The sequence below is a fragment of the Strix aluco genome, chromosome 1, assembly GCF_031877795.1.
Source record: "Strix aluco isolate bStrAlu1 chromosome 1, bStrAlu1.hap1, whole genome shotgun sequence".
Lineage (NCBI taxonomy): Eukaryota > Metazoa > Chordata > Aves > Strigiformes > Strigidae > Strix > Strix aluco.
The window spans coordinates 130426352-130449039 of NC_133931.1; the positions used below are offsets into that span (position 1 = coordinate 130426352).

The 22688-nt window shown below is 40.3% G+C and overlaps 1 protein-coding gene across 2 annotated transcripts in view; it reads left to right on the forward strand.

The window, feature by feature from the left end:
- Positions 1-22688, forward strand: part of LOC141928116 (putative acyl-CoA dehydrogenase 6) — a 96406-nt gene that overhangs the window by 4476 nt on the left and 69242 nt on the right. For both annotated transcript variants that reach the window (XR_012624666.1, XM_074835800.1), the window contains exon 2: positions 13042-13162. Coding sequence is in view for 1 of the 2 variants with exons in the window: in XM_074835800.1 (XP_074691901.1) it covers positions 13042-13162 (121 nt within the window). In the remaining variant the exon portion in view is untranslated. The remainder of the gene's footprint in view (positions 1-13041; positions 13163-22688) is intronic.

The following is a 22688-nucleotide window of genomic DNA, read 5'->3' on the forward strand; positions in this document are numbered from 1 at the left end:
TTATTAATATATGCATTTTTACAAGAATTAAAGCCCCTTCATATTAGAGCATGCAGGATCTGAATTAAATATTGACATTCACTTTAACTTTCTGGTAAAATTACTGTAAATTCTATGTCACAAGAATATGGTTCTTTTTGACTTTCTGCAAAATACTGAAGGGTGACCACCATTGCCACTGAAGCACTTTGGATGGAGTTGATTTATTTATCTTTGCAGCAAATCATAAAAACCAGTATCAGAACAGCAAAGTAGTAGGTTGCTGGTATTACAAATAAATGACTTAAAAGTTAGTCTCTCACTAAATTGGGAGGGAGAAAAGACACAGCTGAATCTGCAAAATGCATGCTTGCGTCTGTAATTTTAAAACCTTATTTATCATGTACCTGAGGTAAAAGTTTCAGGAAGGAGAGAGTTAAAAAATGTAACATGAGTAAGGCTCACAGATTTTGCACTGAGTGTCCTTCTGTCTGAGGGAAGGGAAATGTATTCCTAGATTCTGGGGTATTTACAATAGCCTTTGTCATCTTGTGTCTGACAGAAACATATAAATGTTTAGGGGCTAGTTCTCTTGCTGGTATAAATAAACACAGCAATATCCTTTACTACTGCCAAGAATTTTTGGTGGTAATTTAACAAAGAGGAAATTTTCATGATTGATTTTTGTTGTTATTGGAAGGGGCAGCTGGGATATACCACTGTCATAAGAGGGACCATCTAATACATTCGTTAGTGCCCTACCAGGAGTTGCTTTTAAATCAGTTTAGGAGAGTAGGAGAGAAAAAAATGACCTTCAGCAGTTAAGCAAGCTCTGTATAAAGCTCTTTTTCTTATAATCAGAAAAATGTCACTTAACGTACAAATGCTTCATTGTGTAGCAAAAATGCAGTAAAGGCAATCTTATAAGGAATGCTCTGATTTGTTACTCAGTGTCAGAGTAGTGCATACATCTGAGATTGCAGTTGCTGTGTCCAAACATTGGAATTTTTTTTCTACCCCATATTCATGTTAGAACAAATTTCCACTGTATCTAGTTAGACTTTTCAATGAGCATCTTTTAGTAGGAGAACTGGGCCTAAGGGATATTTTTGTGGCTCGGGTCTAGCTATTATATTGCTTTATCGTTGTTACACCTAATTGGATTAGGCAATACAGTTACACGCTTCTGACAACGAAAATCCTGTCTTAATAAGCAGTTTATGACTGAGCAAACGTGTGGGGTTTATATAGGTTTTGCCATGACTGTTGAGAAAATGTAACTTTGCTTAAATCTTTTTAGGTCATGTTTGCTTGGAAATGTGCAATTAAATCTCTCCCCCTGCCCATGTATCCATACTAACGGATATAACATAGTCACTAGCCCTGGTAGCACCACCTGAGTGGTATGTTTCCTCAGATAGGTTTCAATGACTAGTTTTTAACTTCTTATTAAAAAATTAGAGCATTAGTTTCTCTGTAGGAATAAGTCAGGACAAACTTAATAATTTTAAGTATTTCCAGAAATGTCACTGTATCTGCAATCTGCCATTTTATATATGGCAGCCTTCAAAATATGCCATGTAAGCTTGAGATTGGGCAAAATAGTATGGGCAGCATACTGTGTTCCTGAAAGTGCCAGAATGTCTGGAATGGTGAGATGCAGAGGATCCTAAGGAGAGCAAGTAGTGGGGAAGCCAAATTGTTCCACCTGAAGCTGCTCTTCAGTGGTGGATGTTCTGCTCCCTGCCCACGCTGCGTGCCAGGCCACCTGAGAGGAAAGCTAAAGGACAGAAAGGCTGGAGTATGGAGCATGCTCTGATGCACTTTTGACCGTGTCTGGTCTCTGGCACTGCTGCAGAACCAGCAGGATTTTGTCTGTCATCAGGAGCTGCCTTTCTCCTCTGTCAGCATCCCCCAAACCTGCTGTGGACAGGAGGCTGGGTTGGAGAAGTGCTGCAGTGTTTGAGAGCAGAGAAGCTCTTCAGGCAGATTTGGGAGGGTTTCCCGGGAGCTGGTCCTCTCAGACCTGTTGTCACAAGTATTGCTGTTGCTGTTAGAAGTGTGCAGTGGGATAAGCACAACGGTGTATGTTGTGATTGCATTTTCAAAGGCAGAAAAGGAAATTAGAAACTCCTCTCTTATTCTTGAGAAGAAATCAGACTTTCCTGGGGAAGCTCATAAAATCCTGGAGAAAAATCACCTCGTTTGGAGAGAAATGTGGAACATTTTATTTCAGCTTAGCTTTCTCCCAGGCACAAAAAAAAAAAAAAAAAAAAAAAAAAAAAAGGAAAGTAGAAGGAACTGGAGCGTGCTAAATAAAAATGTTTTGTGTGATGCTGGAGCAATTCAGTAAGTAGATCCTGCGTAAGCTTCTTGTGGTTCAGATGACAGTCCAAATCTTTAGCTGATGATTCAGTATTACGAACTAGCAGACCTTCAATGAGGTCAGCTGTTTTAATCCGGGAGGATACTCCAAATTTTGCTAGGTACTTGGCTGATACGGTGATGAGCATAGGTTAACTGCCAGCACATATACAAACTGTCATAAGCTGCAGGTCTGTGGTGGGTCTCCATCTACAGTTTGGCATGTGCAGAGCCATTCTTTGAATAGCTCTAGAGAATATTTTTTCCTCTTTCAGTGATGCAAGACAAAGAAAAGGTTGGGGCAGCAGTAGAGTTTAGGATTAGTTCCTAGGATTAGTATTTTCTGTTTTATCTAAAAGATTCAGTCGTGATGTAGGCCTCTTGGATGCAGTCAGTAAACCGTGTCTTATTTTCAGGACTGCTCTGGGTACAGGTGTGACAGCATAGATATCCCTGTCTGAACATTGCCCACTGATGCTCCGAGAAGTCCTAGTAGTATGACAGGAGACCCTTGTTGCCACTTGTGGTCCTGGCTGGTGAAAATGCCTCAGTGAATGTTAGAAGCTCTACCAATGGAGATAGATGCCTTGATGAAGGAAATCCATCAGTCCAGACGAATGGTGTAGACCAGCCAGCACTTGATACAACATTGCTTAACAAAGCCAATCTCTCTAACTGATATGCTTCTGCTTAGGTACTGCATTAAGTTCTGAGCCCTGTGATGGGGAGCAGTGTGTGGGTGGCAAAGATGGATAAACTCCAGAGGCACATGCCTTTGAAGTTAGATCTCCTTGTGTAATTCCACAGTGTCCTAGTACCTTGCGGTGGAGAGGTGGTGTGGGCCACAGTGAGATAACTTGTTTTGTTCCTGTAGGGATGTAACCCAGAGTCAAAAGCAGGATCCCAACTCCAACATCCCAGCCTCTGGTGGGCATTACACTATACCTCAGCACCTCTATGTTGGAAAGTATGAGTTGCAGGGGCAAAAAAAATGCTTCACTTGCTCAGTTCTGCATTGCTTTCACAACTGGATACAAGGAGCCAGAGCTCCCAGCGATCCTAAAGGCTTGTCTGAGATCAGCACCTAGACTGACATGGCACACATTTTTGCTCTTCTAGGACTACTCTGGTTTGAATGCGTCTGCCCTCAGATCCTAGGAATAGCCATGCCCTTGGCACTCACTTGTTCTCACTGATTCTGGTTTCCCTATATGCTGGACCAGGAAAAAAAAAAGTATTTGCCTATTATATTATGAAAGTGTGTGGTTTGTGCTCGTTCTCTTTCCTTCTGGGATGAGTCCTCCAGCTGAAGGTCAAGTTGATTGGGACAGTCCCATGTGGGAGTTTTTAGGTATGTTGTAATTTGTGTGTGGGGGAAGATTAGTGTTAAGATTAAGCTGTGAAATCATGTGTACTGTGGACAGCCTCACAGGGCACCTGGAGAGGTTGCTTTGTTACCAGATACAGAGAATCATGCTTCTTGTGAACAGAATCTGTGGTTGCTGTGGATGAGTCTGAACCCAGTCAATTGATGGCTGGTTGGAGGCAGAAAAGGGGATTTTTTTGACTTACTTTTTTCCACCACAGTGACACCATGTGCACACATGGCTCTTGTCCAAGAACACAGGGCTCCATGGGGCTTAAAACCCATGGTGTCAAGTATTGAGTGAGAAGTGCTCTTTTGATTGCATGTTGCTTTGCCTGTTGTGGTATTGTTGAACAGAAGATGCAGTAGATATTAGCAGTGAGGCAGAGAGGTAACTTAAGTAAAATACAATCTGCATGTCCTCAAAGGAGAGAAGGTGAGAGATTCCGTGGAACTAAACACAGACCTGATTGCCTGATCTTGGGAGGCTTTGCAAATGTGTTTCTATCCTTCTCTGCTGGGGAACAGATGGTAGCTGCAGTTGTTGGGAGTCCGGAATGGTTGGGATCCTCACTTCTCTGCCATATTCTTGGCCAGGGCAGTTGAAGGGGTTGTGGTTGGGAGTGTACAGGGACTGCCAAGACACTCAGGTCTTGTACAGGAGGGATTTGCCTGTGCGACTGTCCTGGGAAGAAAGACATAAGGAGGGAGGAGGAATTGGCTGGGATCATCTGGGTCCCTCCCCAGCTGGAGCTGGTTTTCCAGCGTCTCATTCCTTAGGAAAAGGTTCAGGTTCTGGACTGGACCTTTTATTTTCTTAGTATGGTCATGATGTGTGCCCTCTGCTCCAGTGGTGGGGCTCCCAGATGTGCCAGCAGCTGCACAGGGTGGAGGGGCAGCAAATGCTTCTGCACTCCCTGGCATACTTGTAGGTTTTTAAGTTTTCAGTAAGCATTGGCAAAAACTTTGTGGTTGATTCAGGGTTTGGGGTTTTTTGTTTCCTGAAGTAAAAACTGTAGCCAGACGTGTGGGACCAAAAGATTTCTGAACCAGTAATGAGCTTTGCTTTATGTATTAGGTATGTTGCGAGGAACTGTGTTGCAGTGAAAGGGAAGAAACACGATGATTTAAACAGAAGCGTGTCCAGTTACTGCCAAATGGATAGACCAGGCAAAGTTGCAAAATACTCATAAAGTGCATGCTTTTTTTTTGAAAATGAGCTTTTGTAAAAATAGATGAGGACAGGTATGTTTTCTTATGTAATGATTTGCTGCCAACTCTTACATGATAGGGTTTTTCCCTCCACTATTGTTTTTTTTACCTTTGAGAAAGGGAAAATTTAATTTAGTAACAGTTTGTTCCTGTATTTGCTGATCACTGCAGTCCTTGGTACCCAGTGCTGTAGCAGATTGTATGATTCCTTTGTTGCCTGTGGCACGACTTAATTGAAGGTACAAAAAGGAATTGTGGTGCTCTAATTAATCAGTTTTAAATACATGTCTTCCTATTTCAGCCATATATTTTCCAGCACTCAGGAAATTTGTCTGCTTTTCTCTTATATGAGCCTACTGAATATTGGTTTTAAATCCACTGGAAGTTTCTCTGGAAGCTCAGTGCTGGCCACAGCTATGTGCAGTGGCAGTAGAGAAACCCAGACATGAGCCAGGCCTGTTCACCCTCACTTTGCAGCAATGAATAGAGAAGTATCCTAAAGATACCTGAGGTGCTAGCAGTGACATGTTATCTACCCCTTTGAACTGGCTTTATAGTTCTAAGCTGGAATGATTTTTTTTCCTTTTGGAATTAAAAAAAAAAAAAAAGATAAAATATAGTTGTATCTGACCTGGCTTTCTTTTTTCTTCCCAGTGATATCTTCTGGCTGGCTTGAAGTGTCCTTTTCATTCAGCAGTTTGTTTTTTTCACTGTACTGGTCACATTTTGTCCTGCAGGTGCCATGTAGAGCAGTTGGGTTCTGCACATGAAATGCATGAAAAGTTGGGGAGATTAAAATGAATTGAAGGGCAGAGCATGGTCTTCTGGACCTTTCCAAGGGGTGGTTGTGTGGACACATCCTGCCTGGTGTATGTGCCTGGCATGTTCTTCAGAGTTCATGAATGAAGGAGAAAGTTTTGAGAGTGACTTTCCTACCTTCTCTTTTTAAATAATCCCGCAACCACTCATCCCTTGCTCAGAAGTATTTGTTTAGTGTTCAAAAAGATGCCAATAAGAACAGCCCATGCCACTGTTTAATACCATTTATTTACCCAGGACTTCTATGCGATTGCTTTTTGCTCCATGAATCTATTCATCTCTCCTCTGCATCCCATTCATGGGATGTGCCTGGGGTGATATCGGTGAGCTTGTTTATATGGGCTAAATCAATCACATTTCAGATTAGACCTGTTAGTCCTCAATTATAATGGGGGAAAAATGTAATAAAAAGAGATGGAGAGTAAACCAATGATACAACTTGGGAGGCATTTTTTCCTTCAAATACAGTAAAAGCTTTTAAAAAAAGATGTGGATATGTGTGGTAGTTCCTCATTTATTTTTTGTTTTCACAGGGGGGGAAACAAGATTGAAAATTCTAATAGAGTAACAGAATGTTTTGAAAAAAAATGTTTCCAGTAATCATAGAAAAATACAGAAAGAAATCAAAGCTGTTTTATTTCAAACCTTTATATGCAAATTTAGACCACGCTCTCTACATTCATTACTACTATCTGTAAAGTTTTAAGTTAGACAGATGCTTAAATACTGTGTTTTTTTCCTGCTGTTTCCTCCATATTCTTGTGCTGCACTTGCATTATTATTTAGTATCTCGATGATGGCTTGAAAATATAAGGCTTTACAGGGAACTGCCATCTAGATTATAATTTTATAACTTGTTGGTTTGGGGTTTGTAAAATGAATCATGTGGCTTTAAAAAGCTTAAGTCAAAATTATTTCATTTCTGTTCTTTAATTATTTGGATATTCTGCTTTTAGGACCTTTTTTTTTCCTGCCAAGTGTTTTTCACAGGGTCATGAAATGGATGTCTACACTTAAATTGAACTTTTTTAGTTCAGCCTTGTATCATTGTGGAAAACATTTTCTTGGCTTGTTCCCAGCAACAATCTGATGACAGCTCAGAGTACAGAAGTTTCCATATCATCACTGAGGCCCAGTCCCAAATCTCATACTCAAATAGGGCAAATTCTTCAGTGACAACTCTTGTAGACAGTCATTTGCCCAGGTGTCGTGTCATATCTTTGGCTGGCTAGTCAAGTGCGAATACAGAATAAGAGGCGCAGATTGTATCCAAATGCCAAATCTTCCACGCTATGGGCAAGAGCAAGACTTGTCTTCCTCATACAAAGGGGAGAAGTGTTTTGGCAGCATCTAGGACATTTGCTACCTTGACAGGACCCATTGCATAGTGGCGAGTCATTTTTTACATAGATCTTCTAGGTGAGTCCTAACCAATAAGAGTGTGTATGTTTTTATAAGAGAAGGAGTGAGGGCTATCCCTCTTGTTTCAATTAGTATTAAGGAAAAAAACCCAACCAAACAACAACAACAAAAACCAACCAAACAAAAACCCCAATCCCCAGAAAATGGTCCTGCAAAACTTGTGTAAACCTTCACCCTGTGTTAGTGATGCATCCTGAAAGAGGAAGTAGTAGGTTGCAGCTTTGCTCTCTGGATCACTTCAGACCTCAGGCCAGCTGGTAATATTGGATTTTGGTTGCCAGAAGAAAGTGCACTAAATAGCTTCGTACGAGCAGGCAAGGTTAGCACTGCAGGGAATATTTTCTGCCTGCTGTGTGGTTAAATCAGCTTTGTGCAGTGGGGTTATTTGTAACCTGTTGTGGTCTTCTAAGTCACATACTGCCTCTGCTTCTGCACATGATGTCATTGGAGACTGAATGACTGATTGCCTCTTCTGATGGCACGCCGACCGCTGCAGGTCCAGGCTTGTCACCACCCACCAGGCTGGGTTGTCTGGGCCCTCGGTCAGGTCCAGGCTTCTGCTAGGGTCCTGTGTCATGGGGACTGGAAACACAGGAGCAAGTGCCATTCTGCCAGCACTGGAGAGACCTCACAAGTGCAGAAGGGACAGCAGGACCCCGCTTTGCCCACCACTTGCTGGTAGACGGTTCTCATCAGCGAGGTGCTGTGGTGGAAGCGTCAGTCTCTCCACAACCTCTCTAGTAGGTAGCAGCTACAAGGAGCTGACCTCCGTCTCTCAGCTGCCTGGATTCACCTTGTTTCTGTGCTGAATGTGCTTCCACATCCCGGTGTCCTCCTCTGCACCCTTTCCCTACCTTTCTGAAGAGTATTACTGGGAAAGGATTGGCCACCAAACTTTGTTTAGGTCTTTGGAGGAGTTGTGAGGGAGTCAAGGAAGGCCATGGCCTCCAAGCCCGGGAGCGAGAAGAAACAGGGAATATACTGGAATATATTAGATGGAAAGCTAATTCTGGTGTGCTTGGGCTGCGTGCCTTGGGGGGACCCAAATGGAGACCAACGTGTGGGAAATTGAACAGCAGCTGTTTGGATGTATATGCCCCCCTGGGGATCAGCGGAGAGGACCTGCACAGGCTGTAGCACAGCAGCTGGCAAGGAGCTCGCTGGTGAGGTCCTGGCTGCCTTGCACCCATGAGGTGGGTTTTGGTGGCCAGGTTTGGTAGCACTCATGCTAGTCCATGGGTTTGACCCCCTCAGCTCTGACATGTCTTGCTAAAATGCTGCCTTGTCCTCAGCACTGGTGTCCCTACCATACTGAGTTGTCTCGCAGTGCAGTTATTGCTGCCAGTGGTTATGAATAAAACTACAAGGAGCAATGTTGTTTTGTGGGCTGTTAATTATTTTCCTTAGTGATTGCTGATGTCAAAGGCAAAGGGCTCTCTGGTCTGTTACCTCCTTCCTTTCAAGTCAGTGTTACGCTAATGTCTAGATACAACCACTGAAGAACTGTCATTAGTGGTTTGTTGCTTACTCACTTGCTTTTTTGTTACATTAAAGATTCCATTAATTGTGTCATCTTTGGCTATTATATTAATAGAGCTAAGTTCAATTACTGTAACTTGATTTAAAGGAAAAAAATGCTCCTCATAATATGATGCAGTTATGTGGCACCACTAAATCCATTTAATCTTCTTAATACAAAATACCTTTTTTCTCAGATGTTTTCACTGGATTTTCTAGTAAATCTAATCTCAGTTTAGATATAATTTACAGGAAGCGTTGGTAAAAATTTCTTTCATTTTGTAAGAATTCAGTTTATTGTTTTCAAGATTCATTATCTTGCTAATTGTGTGCTGAAATATACTACTACTGTACAGTATTATAAGGGATAGATATAAGAGGTATTGTGTGTAGAAGTGGTGTATGGCCTTTGATTTCTGTTTTGAATTGCTTGATAGAAGTAAACTTGGTGGTGAATAATGGAAAGAAATCTTTAATTGCCATAAAGGACATCTGTAAACACTCTCAGTACCCAAATTAATTCAATTACAGTTTCTACTGTTGTAGAAACAGTGTATTTATTTCAGAACACAGTGAGAATTAAATGGCAATTGCTAACGTTTCTGGGTAGGTGCCGGTACGATATCAGCACAAAATACTGAGCATCATGTGAAGAAAAATGCCCAAACGTGTGGCTTTGGTTCTTGTCTCATTTAAATAGTGTACTAACTTATAGTGGAAATTAATCAAAATGTAGTCAAAAGATAGTTGGCAGTGTTTTGGGGAGATATTCTCATTGCTCTGTTTCAGAGAGAAATTAGAATAATCTATAACAAAACCCCCGTCTGAATTTCCATCTCTATCCCCTCCCCAACCCTGCTACTGCATTTCCCTGTTCCTGGGCAGGAAGCTACAGGTGCTGTTTTCACAAAACTTTGTCAAGACTATTTTAAATGAAAACACTTTTATTTTCTTACCATCATTCAACACAAAGTGAGTTTGTTGGCTTGATCAGTTGCCAACTGGGCAAATATCCACAGTGTTTTTTGAAATAGTTCACAGCTGATATCAGCCCTGAAGCCATTCTTTCAGAGGTTCCCTGGAGAGCAGCCCGAGCTCTTGCTGGGATGCGGGCTAAACCAAGGCTGCGTCCAGAGCTGAGTCCTTTAGGTTTGCATCTTTGTGGTTCAGATGAAGCAGCCCGAGAAAAACACCAGTCCCATACATGAGACTACTATGCCTTCGCTCTCAGTAAAATAGGGGAGTTTCTATTGTGGTTTGCTGGTACTTTATCAGCAAGTGGGAAAGATATTTGGCTCCTAAATCAACTTTACATCACAAGTGCCACTGAGATTTGGCCAGCTGGGTCAGGTGAAAAGATATCCTTTGTGGCTGAAAATATCTGTCAGATAGCATCTGTAGTATGCAGTGTTAAAGTATTTCTGCTGAGAGGAGTTTTAGGTCTTGTTATAGTCAGTATCCTAGTGATGCAAGTCTAAATACTATCACTCATGATAAAGCATATAAAAATAAACAGACCAGCTGCTCACATACTGCTGAAAGCTCACTTCTGTATATTTGCCAAACACTGCATGTATACCGTATGATTTAGGTTAAGGTGTCTGCAGCTCTTAGTGTTTGCTTCTAAAAGCTGTGTGCCATCAAAAAATATAAATAAATTCAAAGTTAATTAGTCAAGATTTAAATTAATTCAAGTATGAAATATTTCTCTGGAGGCACAGATGTGAGCAAGTCACAAAAGCCAAGGGAAGGGGCAAATCAAATGGTTAGGTATGCAGCATTATTTGACCTGCACTAAAATAAAGCTCTTTTTAGCAATGTTTAAAGCACATGTTGCATAATTGCATGTGTTCCTTCAGTCATTGCTAGCTTGACCCTTTGAAAATATCTACCTTTCTGTTTCAGTTTGCTTTTAATATGAAGGGTTGATAATATCCAGTAATCAGCACTGAGGCATCAGCCAGTTGACCAGAGCTGCAGTTCTCCAGCAGTCTGGCTTATGTTTGTATGTGGTAGTACAGGGGGAAGTGTTCCCCCAAATCCCTTTATGATTGTAAATATCATGCATGATTTTTGCAAACAATTTGTTTCTAAAGGGTAGAAGCTTTTGACAGGACCTATTTAATTTCTTTGCAAAAATAGAGTGTAAAGTGGATGGTCCAATGGCTAAGAAAAAGCTGTGGATATCATTATCTGGACTGTGATACTAATTTTTCTTGAACTTAGAGGCATGCACTGTTTGCGGTTTGTGCAGTGAGATTGTCTTTGGTTTTTTTGTTGTGTTGTGCAAGGGAGATCTTGTTTTACTCAACATGGCAAACTTCACCTAGTAATAATTAAACCAGCTCTGTTAAACAATTTGAGTTTTACTCAAAGTCATAGGAGCAAGCAGGTTATAATCTGCAGAAATCATGTAAAATAACTTCTCTCATGCCTTAGTCATTTTTCTGACTCTGTTTAAGTTCAAAGGTAGCTTTGTATGTAGACTGCGAAACACTTGGCCCAGTACCAGCCATAACAAGCACAAAACTCTGTTAGTACATTCACTTCATGCTTTTGCGAAGATCCATCAAAACACTGGGATAACTTTCTGTACGTACTTCATAACATCCAGGGAAGTGCCTGAAAGAGGTTATCTGATGAGCAATACCAGATGTTGTTACAAACAATCGAAAAGCTATTTCACTACCTGTGAGTTCTAATCTGAGCATCTAGGATATGGCAAGATAGAAGTTAAATGTGGGCTCTGCTAGATAGTGTCCTGGTGAGTATTTTGTTACTATTGGTCATGAGGCCTGCATTGTTCAGTATAAGAGAGGGAGATGATAATTGCTGAATGAATTGAACATTCAAAATATACATTTCTCAGTATTTGGAGAAAGAAGTGAAAAAGTGATTTTTCTGTTACCAACAGTGAAGTATCCTTATTTCTGTGGCTGACTGGGAAGCAGAAAGCAGCTATATATGGGCTGAAATTCTCCAAAGAATGTGCAATAAATAGATAGTTCAGAAGAAGGCTCCACAGGGTCTCATGAGCACAGCAGTTTCAGAGTGAGAGGAGTTTATTTCCAGCTTAAGAAATAGCACCATGGGACTTGTTTATTTAGTGTGGAGAAAAGACTAAGAGGAGTAAGTTCTTAAAATAATAAATTCTCTTTCTGTGAAACAGTGTAGCAGTAGAATTGTGGTAATAGATTAAAGGCATTACCCTTCTCTTGGGAATTGGTGTTTGTTTTGGTAAGTTTGGTTTGAGGGAAGGATGGTGGCTTTTTGTTTCACCTTTGGACCCCCTTGTGCCTGTTGACCCAGGTGCACGGTGCACTTATCACCACAGCCTGTGCCAACCCCTGGTTTGGCTTGTGGAGGTAGGCAGAGGTAGGCACTATACAACTGACTCCTTTTGAGAGCTATTAAAACTGCATTTGCCTTGTGCCAGGTTGGTAGGCAGCATGAACGCCCAGTGCACCCTGCAGTGCGGGGTTGTTTGGCATGGAGCCTGCTCTGTTGGAGAGTTATTCCCAGGCTTAGAGGTTGGCTGCAAAACTGCAGGTTGCCCATTTTGCTCCCTTCCCATGGTGATGGAAATCTGGGACTTTGTGTTCTGAAACCTGAAAGTGTTACTGAATGTAGTGGCTGTACTCCAGATGTGTTTTGCTCACAGCACCTGGAAGGAAAGACAGCAACCTGAATAGAGCAAGAGCAGTAGCCAGGCAGCTTAGGACATTGACTTTTGGAAGGTGTAAAGCACTAGCCTAGTTGGGAGTTGCCCAGGGCCTAGACTTGGAAATGCTGTAAGTCTGGAAGAAGACCATATTTTTCCAGTAGATGTTTTGTCTAAATGCAGACAGGACACAAGTGCCCTGAACAGCACTGATGTCTTTGAGAGCATTTTAGGCAAAGGGAGGGGAAATGAGGTGTCTCCTGCTTGACTATCTTGTGTACCGTGTGTGGTCATTGTGATCAGATCATCAACCTTCTTTGGCAAGGTCCCTCTGGGGACAATACGGGTTCCCCTTCCTGTTACTTTCTAGAAACTGTGCCCAGAAAGGTAACAAATGGTGAGGGTGAACTGCCACTTTCATAGGTCTTGGAGAGGCTTAAACCAGCTCTGATGACTTCATGTTGTAGTTGTAATTGCTAGAAGAATTATTTACATTTGCCTTATTGCATCTGTTGTGATAGTTGTGGGTGGGTGGAGAATAAGGACATCCAACAGGGAGTAAGAAAATTAATGTACTTTCAAAATTTTCCCTTTATGTTTTTTTTCTTTTTAAATTAAAGTTTTTAGACAAATGTAGTCAAAGGTGTTTCTGTAGGAATTTCTGTGTTAATAACTTTTAAAATTTATTTTTCAAATCTAGATCATCGACAAGGAGATTAATCCCTTTGTGGACAAGTGGGAAGAAGAAGGACAGTTCCCAGCACACAAAGTATTTAAAACCCTGGGACAAGCTGGATTCTTTGGTGTAGATAAGCCAACAGGTAGGAGAGTGTGCAACTCCTGAGTGTTGATGTTGACAGTGAAAGACTTGTTACATTATGTCAGATTGCTTTTGCCTCAGATCAAAACATGGTTCAGAATTCAATGCAAAGTTTACTTATGTTCCCTAGTCACAGGTGTGCTGGTTACCAACTTTGCAAATACAGAAAATAATGTTGCTGAGAGCTCAAGTTGATATTCTCCTAAATATAAATGTTAAAAACCTGTGTGACTATTATTTTAAAATCAGTGAAATGGACATCACTTCAATTCTGGATCTAGACATGTATGGAATAATCTCAGTCTTCATTAAAGAAATCACCATCTGAAGGCACTGAAAGTGTAAGATTTGGCCTATTATACTTCCTTAACCTGTAACCTCTACATCATTGTAATGTAGTCTGTCTTGCCATTCAGAGGATGAGGTTTGTATGGGTTTTAGGCCATTATATCCTAGGCTGTCTTTAAAATGCAATATTTCAGCCCACAGAAGCATGTACAGAACAAGAAGCTGATGATACACACAGCAAGGGCAGAGCAAGTTTCATGTGTACATATATATATTGGTGAGGAAAAAAGTCAAAAAGTCCAGAGAAATAGGAGGTATTTGTGCTCTTCAGCTAAATACATATTCCCCTAGTTTTTTGTCTGTGTGGGATGTAATATATACTGGTTTTCAAATGTTACTGTTACGTGTTCCTCTCAGAATTCTGTGGGTTTTTTTCCCTGTATTCTTATTTGTGGTTAAAAAGTTTAAAACAAAAGCAAGTTTGCATAGGTGAACCTTTAGCAATTGTGGTGAATTCAGAGCAGCCTGAAGTGACAATGTTTGAGCAGTTAACTGCAGATCATTATCTATATAGAGGAGCTCACACAACCTTAGCTATGCCACACCACATCATTATGTTGCTAAGGGACAGGGTTGGAACTGTGGAACAAATTATGTCTTTTTATCACTTACTTTTAGAGGAAATTTTTCCTCTTGAAATGAACTTTCATTTTCATGTACATTCCAAAGTGGCAGATTTTTTCTCTAGCTGTTCAGCTGTTGGAGCTCCCAGAACTGTTTAGCTGTGATTGTCTGACAAATCCAATTAGGTCTGAGCTGGTATTTCTTTACAAAAATGCTGACAGTTTGAGATTATACTTAAGATCTATTTAAAGGACAAATAAGATTACTGAGGGAGGGAGAAAACCACCTCTACCTTTTTCTATAATTGTTTGATAGGCAAATTTGAAATGTGTCTCGGTGGGGTCTGTTTCAACTGCTAATACTCATGTTGGTTGTAATAATGGTGCGTTGCATTGCTGCCAGATTACAGCCCAGTCTTGTTATATTCATTTCAGGACATGCAGAGGCCTCAGCTGGGGTAAGGAACCTCAGTGCTGAGCGTGCTGCGCATAAAACATTGTGGAGGTGGGAACTTTGTATAATGCTGACAACATAGCTAGGACAAGAAATAAGTGGAGTGAACTCTAGTGAAGAAGGGGCTTGCGGCAGCAAAGGTGGGCACGGAAGGTTGCGTGCACTGACTACACTTGTCATACTGCTGATTAAGAATATTTTAGCTCTGGCTTTGATGCTTGTATCTAGTTGTTGGGCCTCTGCAGCTGCATTTTATAACAGCTGTAAAAAAATGGATAAAATTCTCAGCAACACATGGTCCATTTCAGTTCATCTTCTGTATCAAGGTATTGTTGGGTACAGAAAATGCACCCAACTACCTGGAAGATGCTGCCTTTGCAGCATTCAGTTGTGTAACAGAATGTCACCAGATCCAGCTTTGCTCTGTAATGGTATAATGCCATCAGGTACATCCTGAAAGTCCTGAAACTTCCTCATGGTGGTAAGTGAAACAGTCAGGTGTGTAACAGCACAGGCTTCACAGCAAGACTTTGGCAAAGCCTGAAATTCTTTATCTTCTACAAAGTGCTTGCTGTATGATTACTGTGTAATGATAGTAATAATTAAAAATAAAATTAAGAGATAAACCTTTTATACTCTGCTCAGCCACTTCTATTATTTAACTGCTGTGTGCAGCGGAAGAGAGGTCTTAAGAGATTTGAGGAAGCCAAGAGCAGCAGGCATTTATGAGGGATGTTGGGGGAGGTCTGAAGAAGAGGGGTTACATTTATTTGAGGAGAGCAATTGCGACAGAGCCATGAGAGTAACAACCTGCCCTACTTTTCTCTTTCCAGCACAAACCAAAATTACAATTATCATGATGTATCCCTCCAAACCCAGATCATAACGCATTCTCAGAAGACTGAATTTTTCAAGTTAATTCACTGTAGTAGCAGCTGCAATTTTGAAAAAAAAAGTTTTTCTGAATTTGTTTTCCAAGGTCATTCTGTCAAGTACAGTTTTGTTGTGTTTTTTTTTTTTTTTTTTTTCTGTAGAATTAATTTTGAAGCTTTCTGATTGGGCAGAAACAGGTCACAAACTTGTTTTGCTTAGATAGAAGGAAACATCTGTTGGAACTCAGATTTGTTGAAACTGGCCTTTTTCCTGTGTAAACACCATTCCCTTTATGAACAATGAGCTGCTTAATGGGAGTCAGGTTTTTAAAAGAACATGCCTTACATATGTCCCTTATCATTGGAAACTTTCTCTGTGTGGAGAACTGATTTGGGACACTATTCGTATTGCAAAGGCTTCATCAATTCCCTCCATATGCAGTTGTGGGCTACAAATTTGTCAAGGTTTTTCCTGTATGTTTTTTCACAGTTGTTTACAACTGTAGTGAACATTGGCTGTAGTACAGTAGTTCAGGATGTTAGTTGGAGGAGTCATGTAAACACTATGGGCAAGGCCCAGCCATACACCCATAGTTGGAGAATCCTTAAGATGATCAGTGGATTTAACTTACTACACCGTCTGATCAGTCCTCTGCCAGAGAAAGATTTTTCTCTTTGAACTGTTTCTCCGCTCTGGTAATCTTTACATGACTCAAAAATAGTGCATACTCTGGTTTTCCTTGGGAAAAAAATGTGTGTTTTTCTGTTATATTAGGAAATTCTTCCAACTAGTGAAATACATGCTGAAAAAGTGAACATTTTTTATGCATAAAAAACGTCTTTTTGCTCTATGTAAAATGTGTTTTACAGAATCACTCAGTTCAGCCTGAAGTATTTAGTTTGAGGGGAAAAAAACCTCCAACATCTCTATATACTTATTATTCTTCATTTATGTTTACTATGTGTTTCTCCTCAAATTATAGTTTCTGGGCTATTGAGGTACTGACAGTCCCAAAACTAAGGGCAGAAAATATTAGGGTAGGCAGCAAAAATATTTTAAACAGTCTTGGTAGTTGGCCATTGTCTGTTTTGCTAAGGGAAGTGGGTAAGACATATTCTTTGGAGTGTTTTATGTGCAGATTAGATGAGATATTGGAGTAAAAGCTGAAAAGATCTATGTGGTCATTTGTTATCTTATGGTTTATGAATCAAAGCCTTGGCTGTTGCTAAATTTTAGGATGCGTTGCCAAAGACACAGGCTCAAAATGTACTGTTATGTGCCTGCCTGTGTATGCCAATGCAGATGATTAAAAGTTGTTTTTATCAGCTGATGCAAAAATACAGGAATCCTCCTGTAAAGGCTCAGGGAGAGCAAAGAGGAGGGAAGAGAAAGGTTTGTAAGAGGTCAGTGTCTGCTGTCCTGCATATTTACATAGCATCACTGTGAGGCATGAGCAATAATGATGCCCGCTCTGGGTATTTCTGTAGTGTTTTCACTGACAGTACTGTAGGAATATTTAGCAGAATGCATTGGCATGCAGAAATAATTATGACAGGTATGTCCAAATAGTAGCCTTTACGTATTCCTGTCAAACAATTAGCAGTGTACTTGCAGAATACCTTCTTAAATATATCAGGAAAATCAGGAAACTGTGTGGTAAGATTTTATATGGATGGGAAAGTATAGTTTTACACTATCTCCTTCCCCTACTGCTGGGATATATGCTGGATACAGGACTGGAGAAAGTAATATGCAGTACGTTGTCTCTTGAGACAGATAAGCATCTGATGAAACAAAACAAATGTTTCAGATGATTGATTGCACTGTAATTGAAAAATGATGCAGTATCTTTCCTTAAGAAAGCCTGTTTATTGCAAGTGTCTGTGTGTTGAATGTGGGAATATAGATCCAGACTATCCTTTTAAGGTTAATTTTGTTGTTTTCTTCACAAGTATGCATTTCTCTGGTAAGATGAGACCTTATGAGAGTTTGGTAGTGGAGAGTCACTTGGAAAAAGTGTGTGGGGTTCTTTCTTTTCTTTTTCCTTTTCTGTAACACTAAGACTTGTTATTATATGGAATGTGCAAAAAAGGACCTGGGAAGAGCAGTGAAGGGATTTAATAGTTCAGGTGAAACAGGGTTTTATGACCTCTAAGAGAGTAACTGAAAAAAACTTTTTTCAGGTGTATCTATGGATAGAAGCTGAAAGGGGTATAATTGTCAGAACAGAATTCATTTGCCCAAAACTATTTCTGTATGGCAGGAGTGGACCAGCTGCAATGCTTGTGCTTGGTTTAGTAGATTTAAGCATAGCCAGCTGAACTAATTGCTTGATCTCTTTCTCACTTACAAAGGAGTGCCATAATAGTTAATTAATAATAGACGCTCTTTGAAAGTTTGTGAGAAAAGCTATCGTGCCATGTTTTCAGATACCAATGAACCAGTAAATCAACACTCTGAAATGTTTACCAGCTATGAGGTATACCTGTTTTGCAATCAAGAAATACTTTTGATAAGCCTCTAAAAAACAGTAGACCAAAATTAGTCACTGCTTTATTTGAATCAAATTGATGACAAAATTAGTGATAGATGGCAGGGGTTTGGAGACCTCAGTCAGATAAATATAAGAAATTTCAGGTGCTTATCTGACCTTCCTAATTCAGTGGATTGGATTGAAATCTAAGGAAAACAGGTTTTTGTATGTGTACATACAAGTTCTGTGTAGCTGAGACTTCTTTTCCCCTCCCCTCTTGTGAAATGCTTACAATTCCAGTTCCGTCTAGCATCTTGCATGTGCAGGATGAAATGCAATTGAAAACAGTTTGTTTTCTGCATTTCACAGATCATCAGATATTTCTGATCAGACAAGGAAATGAGCACTTGAGTTTGTTTTTTCTTGACTCTGCACATGACTTGGAGATATGAATGCTTTATGCTGCTTAGGAAGTGCAGCAGTACCTCTGGGAATAGCTTGTTCAGCTATCAACAGCAGTTTTGTAGAAACACCCAGCAGAGAACAGACTTACTGAAGGACAGTGAGTCTTTGTGGAAGAGATAATCTTCCTTTAAATGCGTTGTTGATAAAGGGATCAGATTAGTTCCTGGGATTCTGCTTTTGTGCTTGAGATAAGGCAAATCCTCACACTTGTGGCTTGTAATGCAGGACACAGAAGTAACTCATCCAGTTCATGTATGCATCTACCAATACCTTAGGGGCAGATTAGGAATTTCTGAAATGTGGTATGTGTACCACTGGTAGTTGCAGGTTATGTTGAAATGGTACTGAGAAAGAAATTAAAAATGCCTCTTTCCTGGAAGAAGTTAGAAGTGTCTAACTGGGAACAAAGGCTCAGCTACGTACATGCAGTTAAGTGCTTGAGCTCTTGATGCTCACTTGTCTCAGGCATACCTGCCATGCCAAATTTACTTCTGTGTATTACGGGCTTTGCACAAACTGGCAGATCCATGTGGTGTCTTGAAGTTGACTGAAAGTGCTTAGTCACTGGTTGTTGCTAAGAGACAGTTACAAACAGCTGTCCCTATTCCATCCCTGTTCCGCATTATGTGGGGGGTTGTGCTCCAGGTGGTGCAGGAAAGTCCATCCTTCTCTCTTGTACTTTATTTTAGGCTAAGCATGCACCAACTTGAGTGCTTTGTATGAGGCTTGTTAATGAGGTTTCAAGGTCGCACAAAACTGTATGTATTTACATACCAAGTATGTGTCTTTGGGGAAATGTAGTCCAGAAATAAAGATGGAAAAGCCAGGGAGGAGAAGTAAAGATACAGCTGTGATGTTGGAAGGTCATGCTAAAATGGTGTCAGAGTGAGAACCTCAGTTTCCAGAATCCAAATTGTGGTCTTATCTATCACCTAACTGGTTCTTTTTTTTTTTTTTCTTTTTTTTTTTTTTAAGTACTAATGCCTCAAGCTTCAGGACAGATGTATCTCATCACTAGCTAGAATTTTATTTTCTCCCTAATGCTGAAATTGCAACAATAATAGTTTTCTTTCTCTATAAAAAAGTGAGAAGAGGACCTGTATACTGCTCTGAGGTCCAGGTGCTGAATCAGGAGCCAGATGTAACCTGTGAGAGAGAGCTAATTTGACTAGTTGGCACTGAACTGGACCAAAAGCCAGATGGTATTTCCTGACATAACATCATGATAAAACACTGGAAGAAGCAATTGAGACTCTTAATAGTATCTTATGATCATTTGGAAATTGACCTGTTTCAGAAGCTGTGGACTATACGCTCTTAATCATTGAGTTGAATACTCCAATTAACTTTTGTGACTTCTTTGTTTTATCCTTTTGTGGGGTGTTCTTGTTTTTGTTTTCCTCCTGTTCCTGTTCTGAATGTTTCTGTATATAACTTTGGTTTGAATTTCCTTCAGTTTTGTAGAAAAATTGTTGGATTTGGGGGTTTTTGAAGAGGCAAATTTGGTAAAAATATCTATATTCTTAATCTTGTGAATAGGAGTACACATTAAAGAGAGCAACTGAATAGAGAAATATGAAATATAGCACCTGTAAAGAATATAGGGATTGAGACATTATCAAGTAAGACATACTGTTTGGGACTTTCCATTAAAAGAATTGAGTTGATCCTTGTACTTCTGTGGATCGAAAGGCAAGACTGTCTCTTGACAAAGCATGGGCCAATGAATGAGCTTATACTAAAATAACCTTGGTATTATAAGTCTCTTTAATTTACACGTAACTGTCTTTTACCAGCCTCAAAAGTTTGATGCTAGATTCTTGACATCTGTCATATACCCTGATGGCATAATTGGAAAGCTTTCTGAGAGGTATAAATGCACCTTTTACGCTTTGAGGCATGTCAGTCCAGCAAGTGTGGAAAGCGTGGGAAAATTGCCTTTGTGAAACGTAGGCTTGATTCGCTTTTACCCACTCACTTTTGCATTATTAACTGCTGGGAGTGAAGGTTGATTTCTTTCCTGGGGCTGAAATGGGGAAAAATGTTGTGAAACAGTCATTCTGACATTGACATGGAAAGTCTCTGAAGAGCTATTGACTTGCCAACACTTGCAGATCCCATAGGTCAATAACCAAATTACAAACTTTGAATGACATCTGGCTTGAATAGAGGGTAAACAAGATTGCAGTAAGACTGTGTTGTGCCTAGGCAAGTGTTTCTATCCCCCAAATTTGAGCAAGGTAAGAAGCTTCTGTCCAGCCTTCACAAACCAGAACATGTGTAGCTGAATAAGAAGAAATGAGGAAAGTAAAAGACAAGAACTGTGTTTAGTTTTGGTTCTCCTATTCTGATCTAACATTTCTAATCGCTAGTGACCCAGTTCATGCAAAATCATAATCATCATTTATAATCTAATCCCTGGAGACCTTGCATAAGCCCTTAGTCGCTCCAGCATCTGTAAGGAAGTTCAGAGGTCCCCACACCAGTGAAGTGCCTTTTCATACAAGTGAAAAACAGGTATTGGTATTATCTTTCTCCCTTTCTGACAGATGCCTAACGTTGCAGCCACCTTTGTGAATCTTGTCGTTACCCTTGCAATGCAACTGTAGGGTTTCCCCTGCTGTAAACTGGACTCCTGGGGATAGCACTAATCCTTTTTGGCATTTATCCCAGAAAGGAGGACAGGAAAAGGCATGGACCCAGTATTTGTGAGCCTGCGTGTGACAGACAACTTGCTTACAGGATAAGTAATACACACAGGGTTCAATAACTTTATATGCTACACGGTAGTAAAAAGGTGTCAGGGAAGGATAGCGATATAAGGAATTTGGCTCCTTGGGGTTTAATACTTAGATAAGGTTAGAGCTGGCCATTTGCAGCTTTCTCATTTAATGGACTGGAACAAACAAGTTTTGAGGTAAAGATGTAGAGAACTGAAATCACTGTATTTTTAATCATGCTGTATTGTGTGGAATAGGTATCACCATTTCACAACAAACCTGGAAATTAACCATATCTAGTTATGTGACGTGGGGCTCATGTGCATGCTGCTTTTAGGTCTACTTTGATTTCATTGTTAACCATCATGTAATACTGATACACATATCAGAGACTGCATGATATCCTCTCATAAGTGACTTCTGAAGTCTTTTAAACTGGTCTGAAAAATATTTGGCGCCTACACTCTGTTGTGTTGGCACAACCAGGTTGAAAGTCTTTTATAGGCTTAGTCTAAATAATGCATCGATTTGTAGCTTTGTGGTCAGTCCCAACAATCAATCTATGTACCCTTAATTTCTCATTTCCAGTTCATTATTAAATGTTAAAGACATGTGAATTGTTTTTGAAGTGAAGATACACTGGAGGCAGGACTGAGTGATGCTTTAAAAGTTCAAAACTTGTTGTGTTGACTGGACAATCTGACCAGTGAAAGACAACCACCTGGCTCATTTGTGGGGAGGCAAGCAGGTGTTTGGTGCCATTGTCTTGAATTGTATTATTCACAACTCTGGGGACTGCGTAAATTCATAAGTGGGGTGTGCAAGCTGAGCTGGAGGCTCAGGTGTGTATGACTGCTCTGTCCAGATGTAATGTATACCCCATATGGAGAAGTAATATTCTGTCCTGCATGCTACTTTATGCAATCATGCTTATTACTACATACATTATAAATTTATGTCTATATTGCAGTAAAATGAGTTTCATTTTATAAATATAGTTTTATATACAGAGAAGAAATTTTTGGATATTTTTGTTGTTTTAAACCTGTATACAATTTTAAAGAAAGAAATACCCATCTAGTCAGTTCAGCCCAATGTTACCCAGCTGTTTGGTTTTAACATATTCCAAAGGCGTGTCCCCACTTTCTGTGCAAAGTTCATATTTCAAATCTTACTATTTAAAATAACACTGCTGTAACCCAGTGCTGAGATATCATGAGACTACATAGGAGACTTGCTGCAATAGGGAGGCTTTCTACTGTGAAGTCTTTTACTTCTTTTTCTGTAAAATAATTGCCACTGCTGCAGGGATTGCTGGTGGGGTGACTGCTTTAAGGTGCTCATATGTACATGCCTCAAACTTCTGAGTACATGGAAACCTGCACCCAGATTTGGAGTTAGTAAGGGGTTTGAGTTAGTTGCCCTGCACTCATGGTTCCCTCAGGCAGAGGACAGCAGTCAGTTTGTGACCCAGCCGTGAAGCTCTGTCTGGGGAGCACCATGCCCCCCAGCAAACCTTTCAGACCCCAAAGCTTTGACTGCCACAGACTGCTTGTCCTGGTCGTCTTTTAGGGAACTTCACTAGTTAGACAGACTTCTTTTGGGACTCTTCCTGCTTCATTCACAGGGAT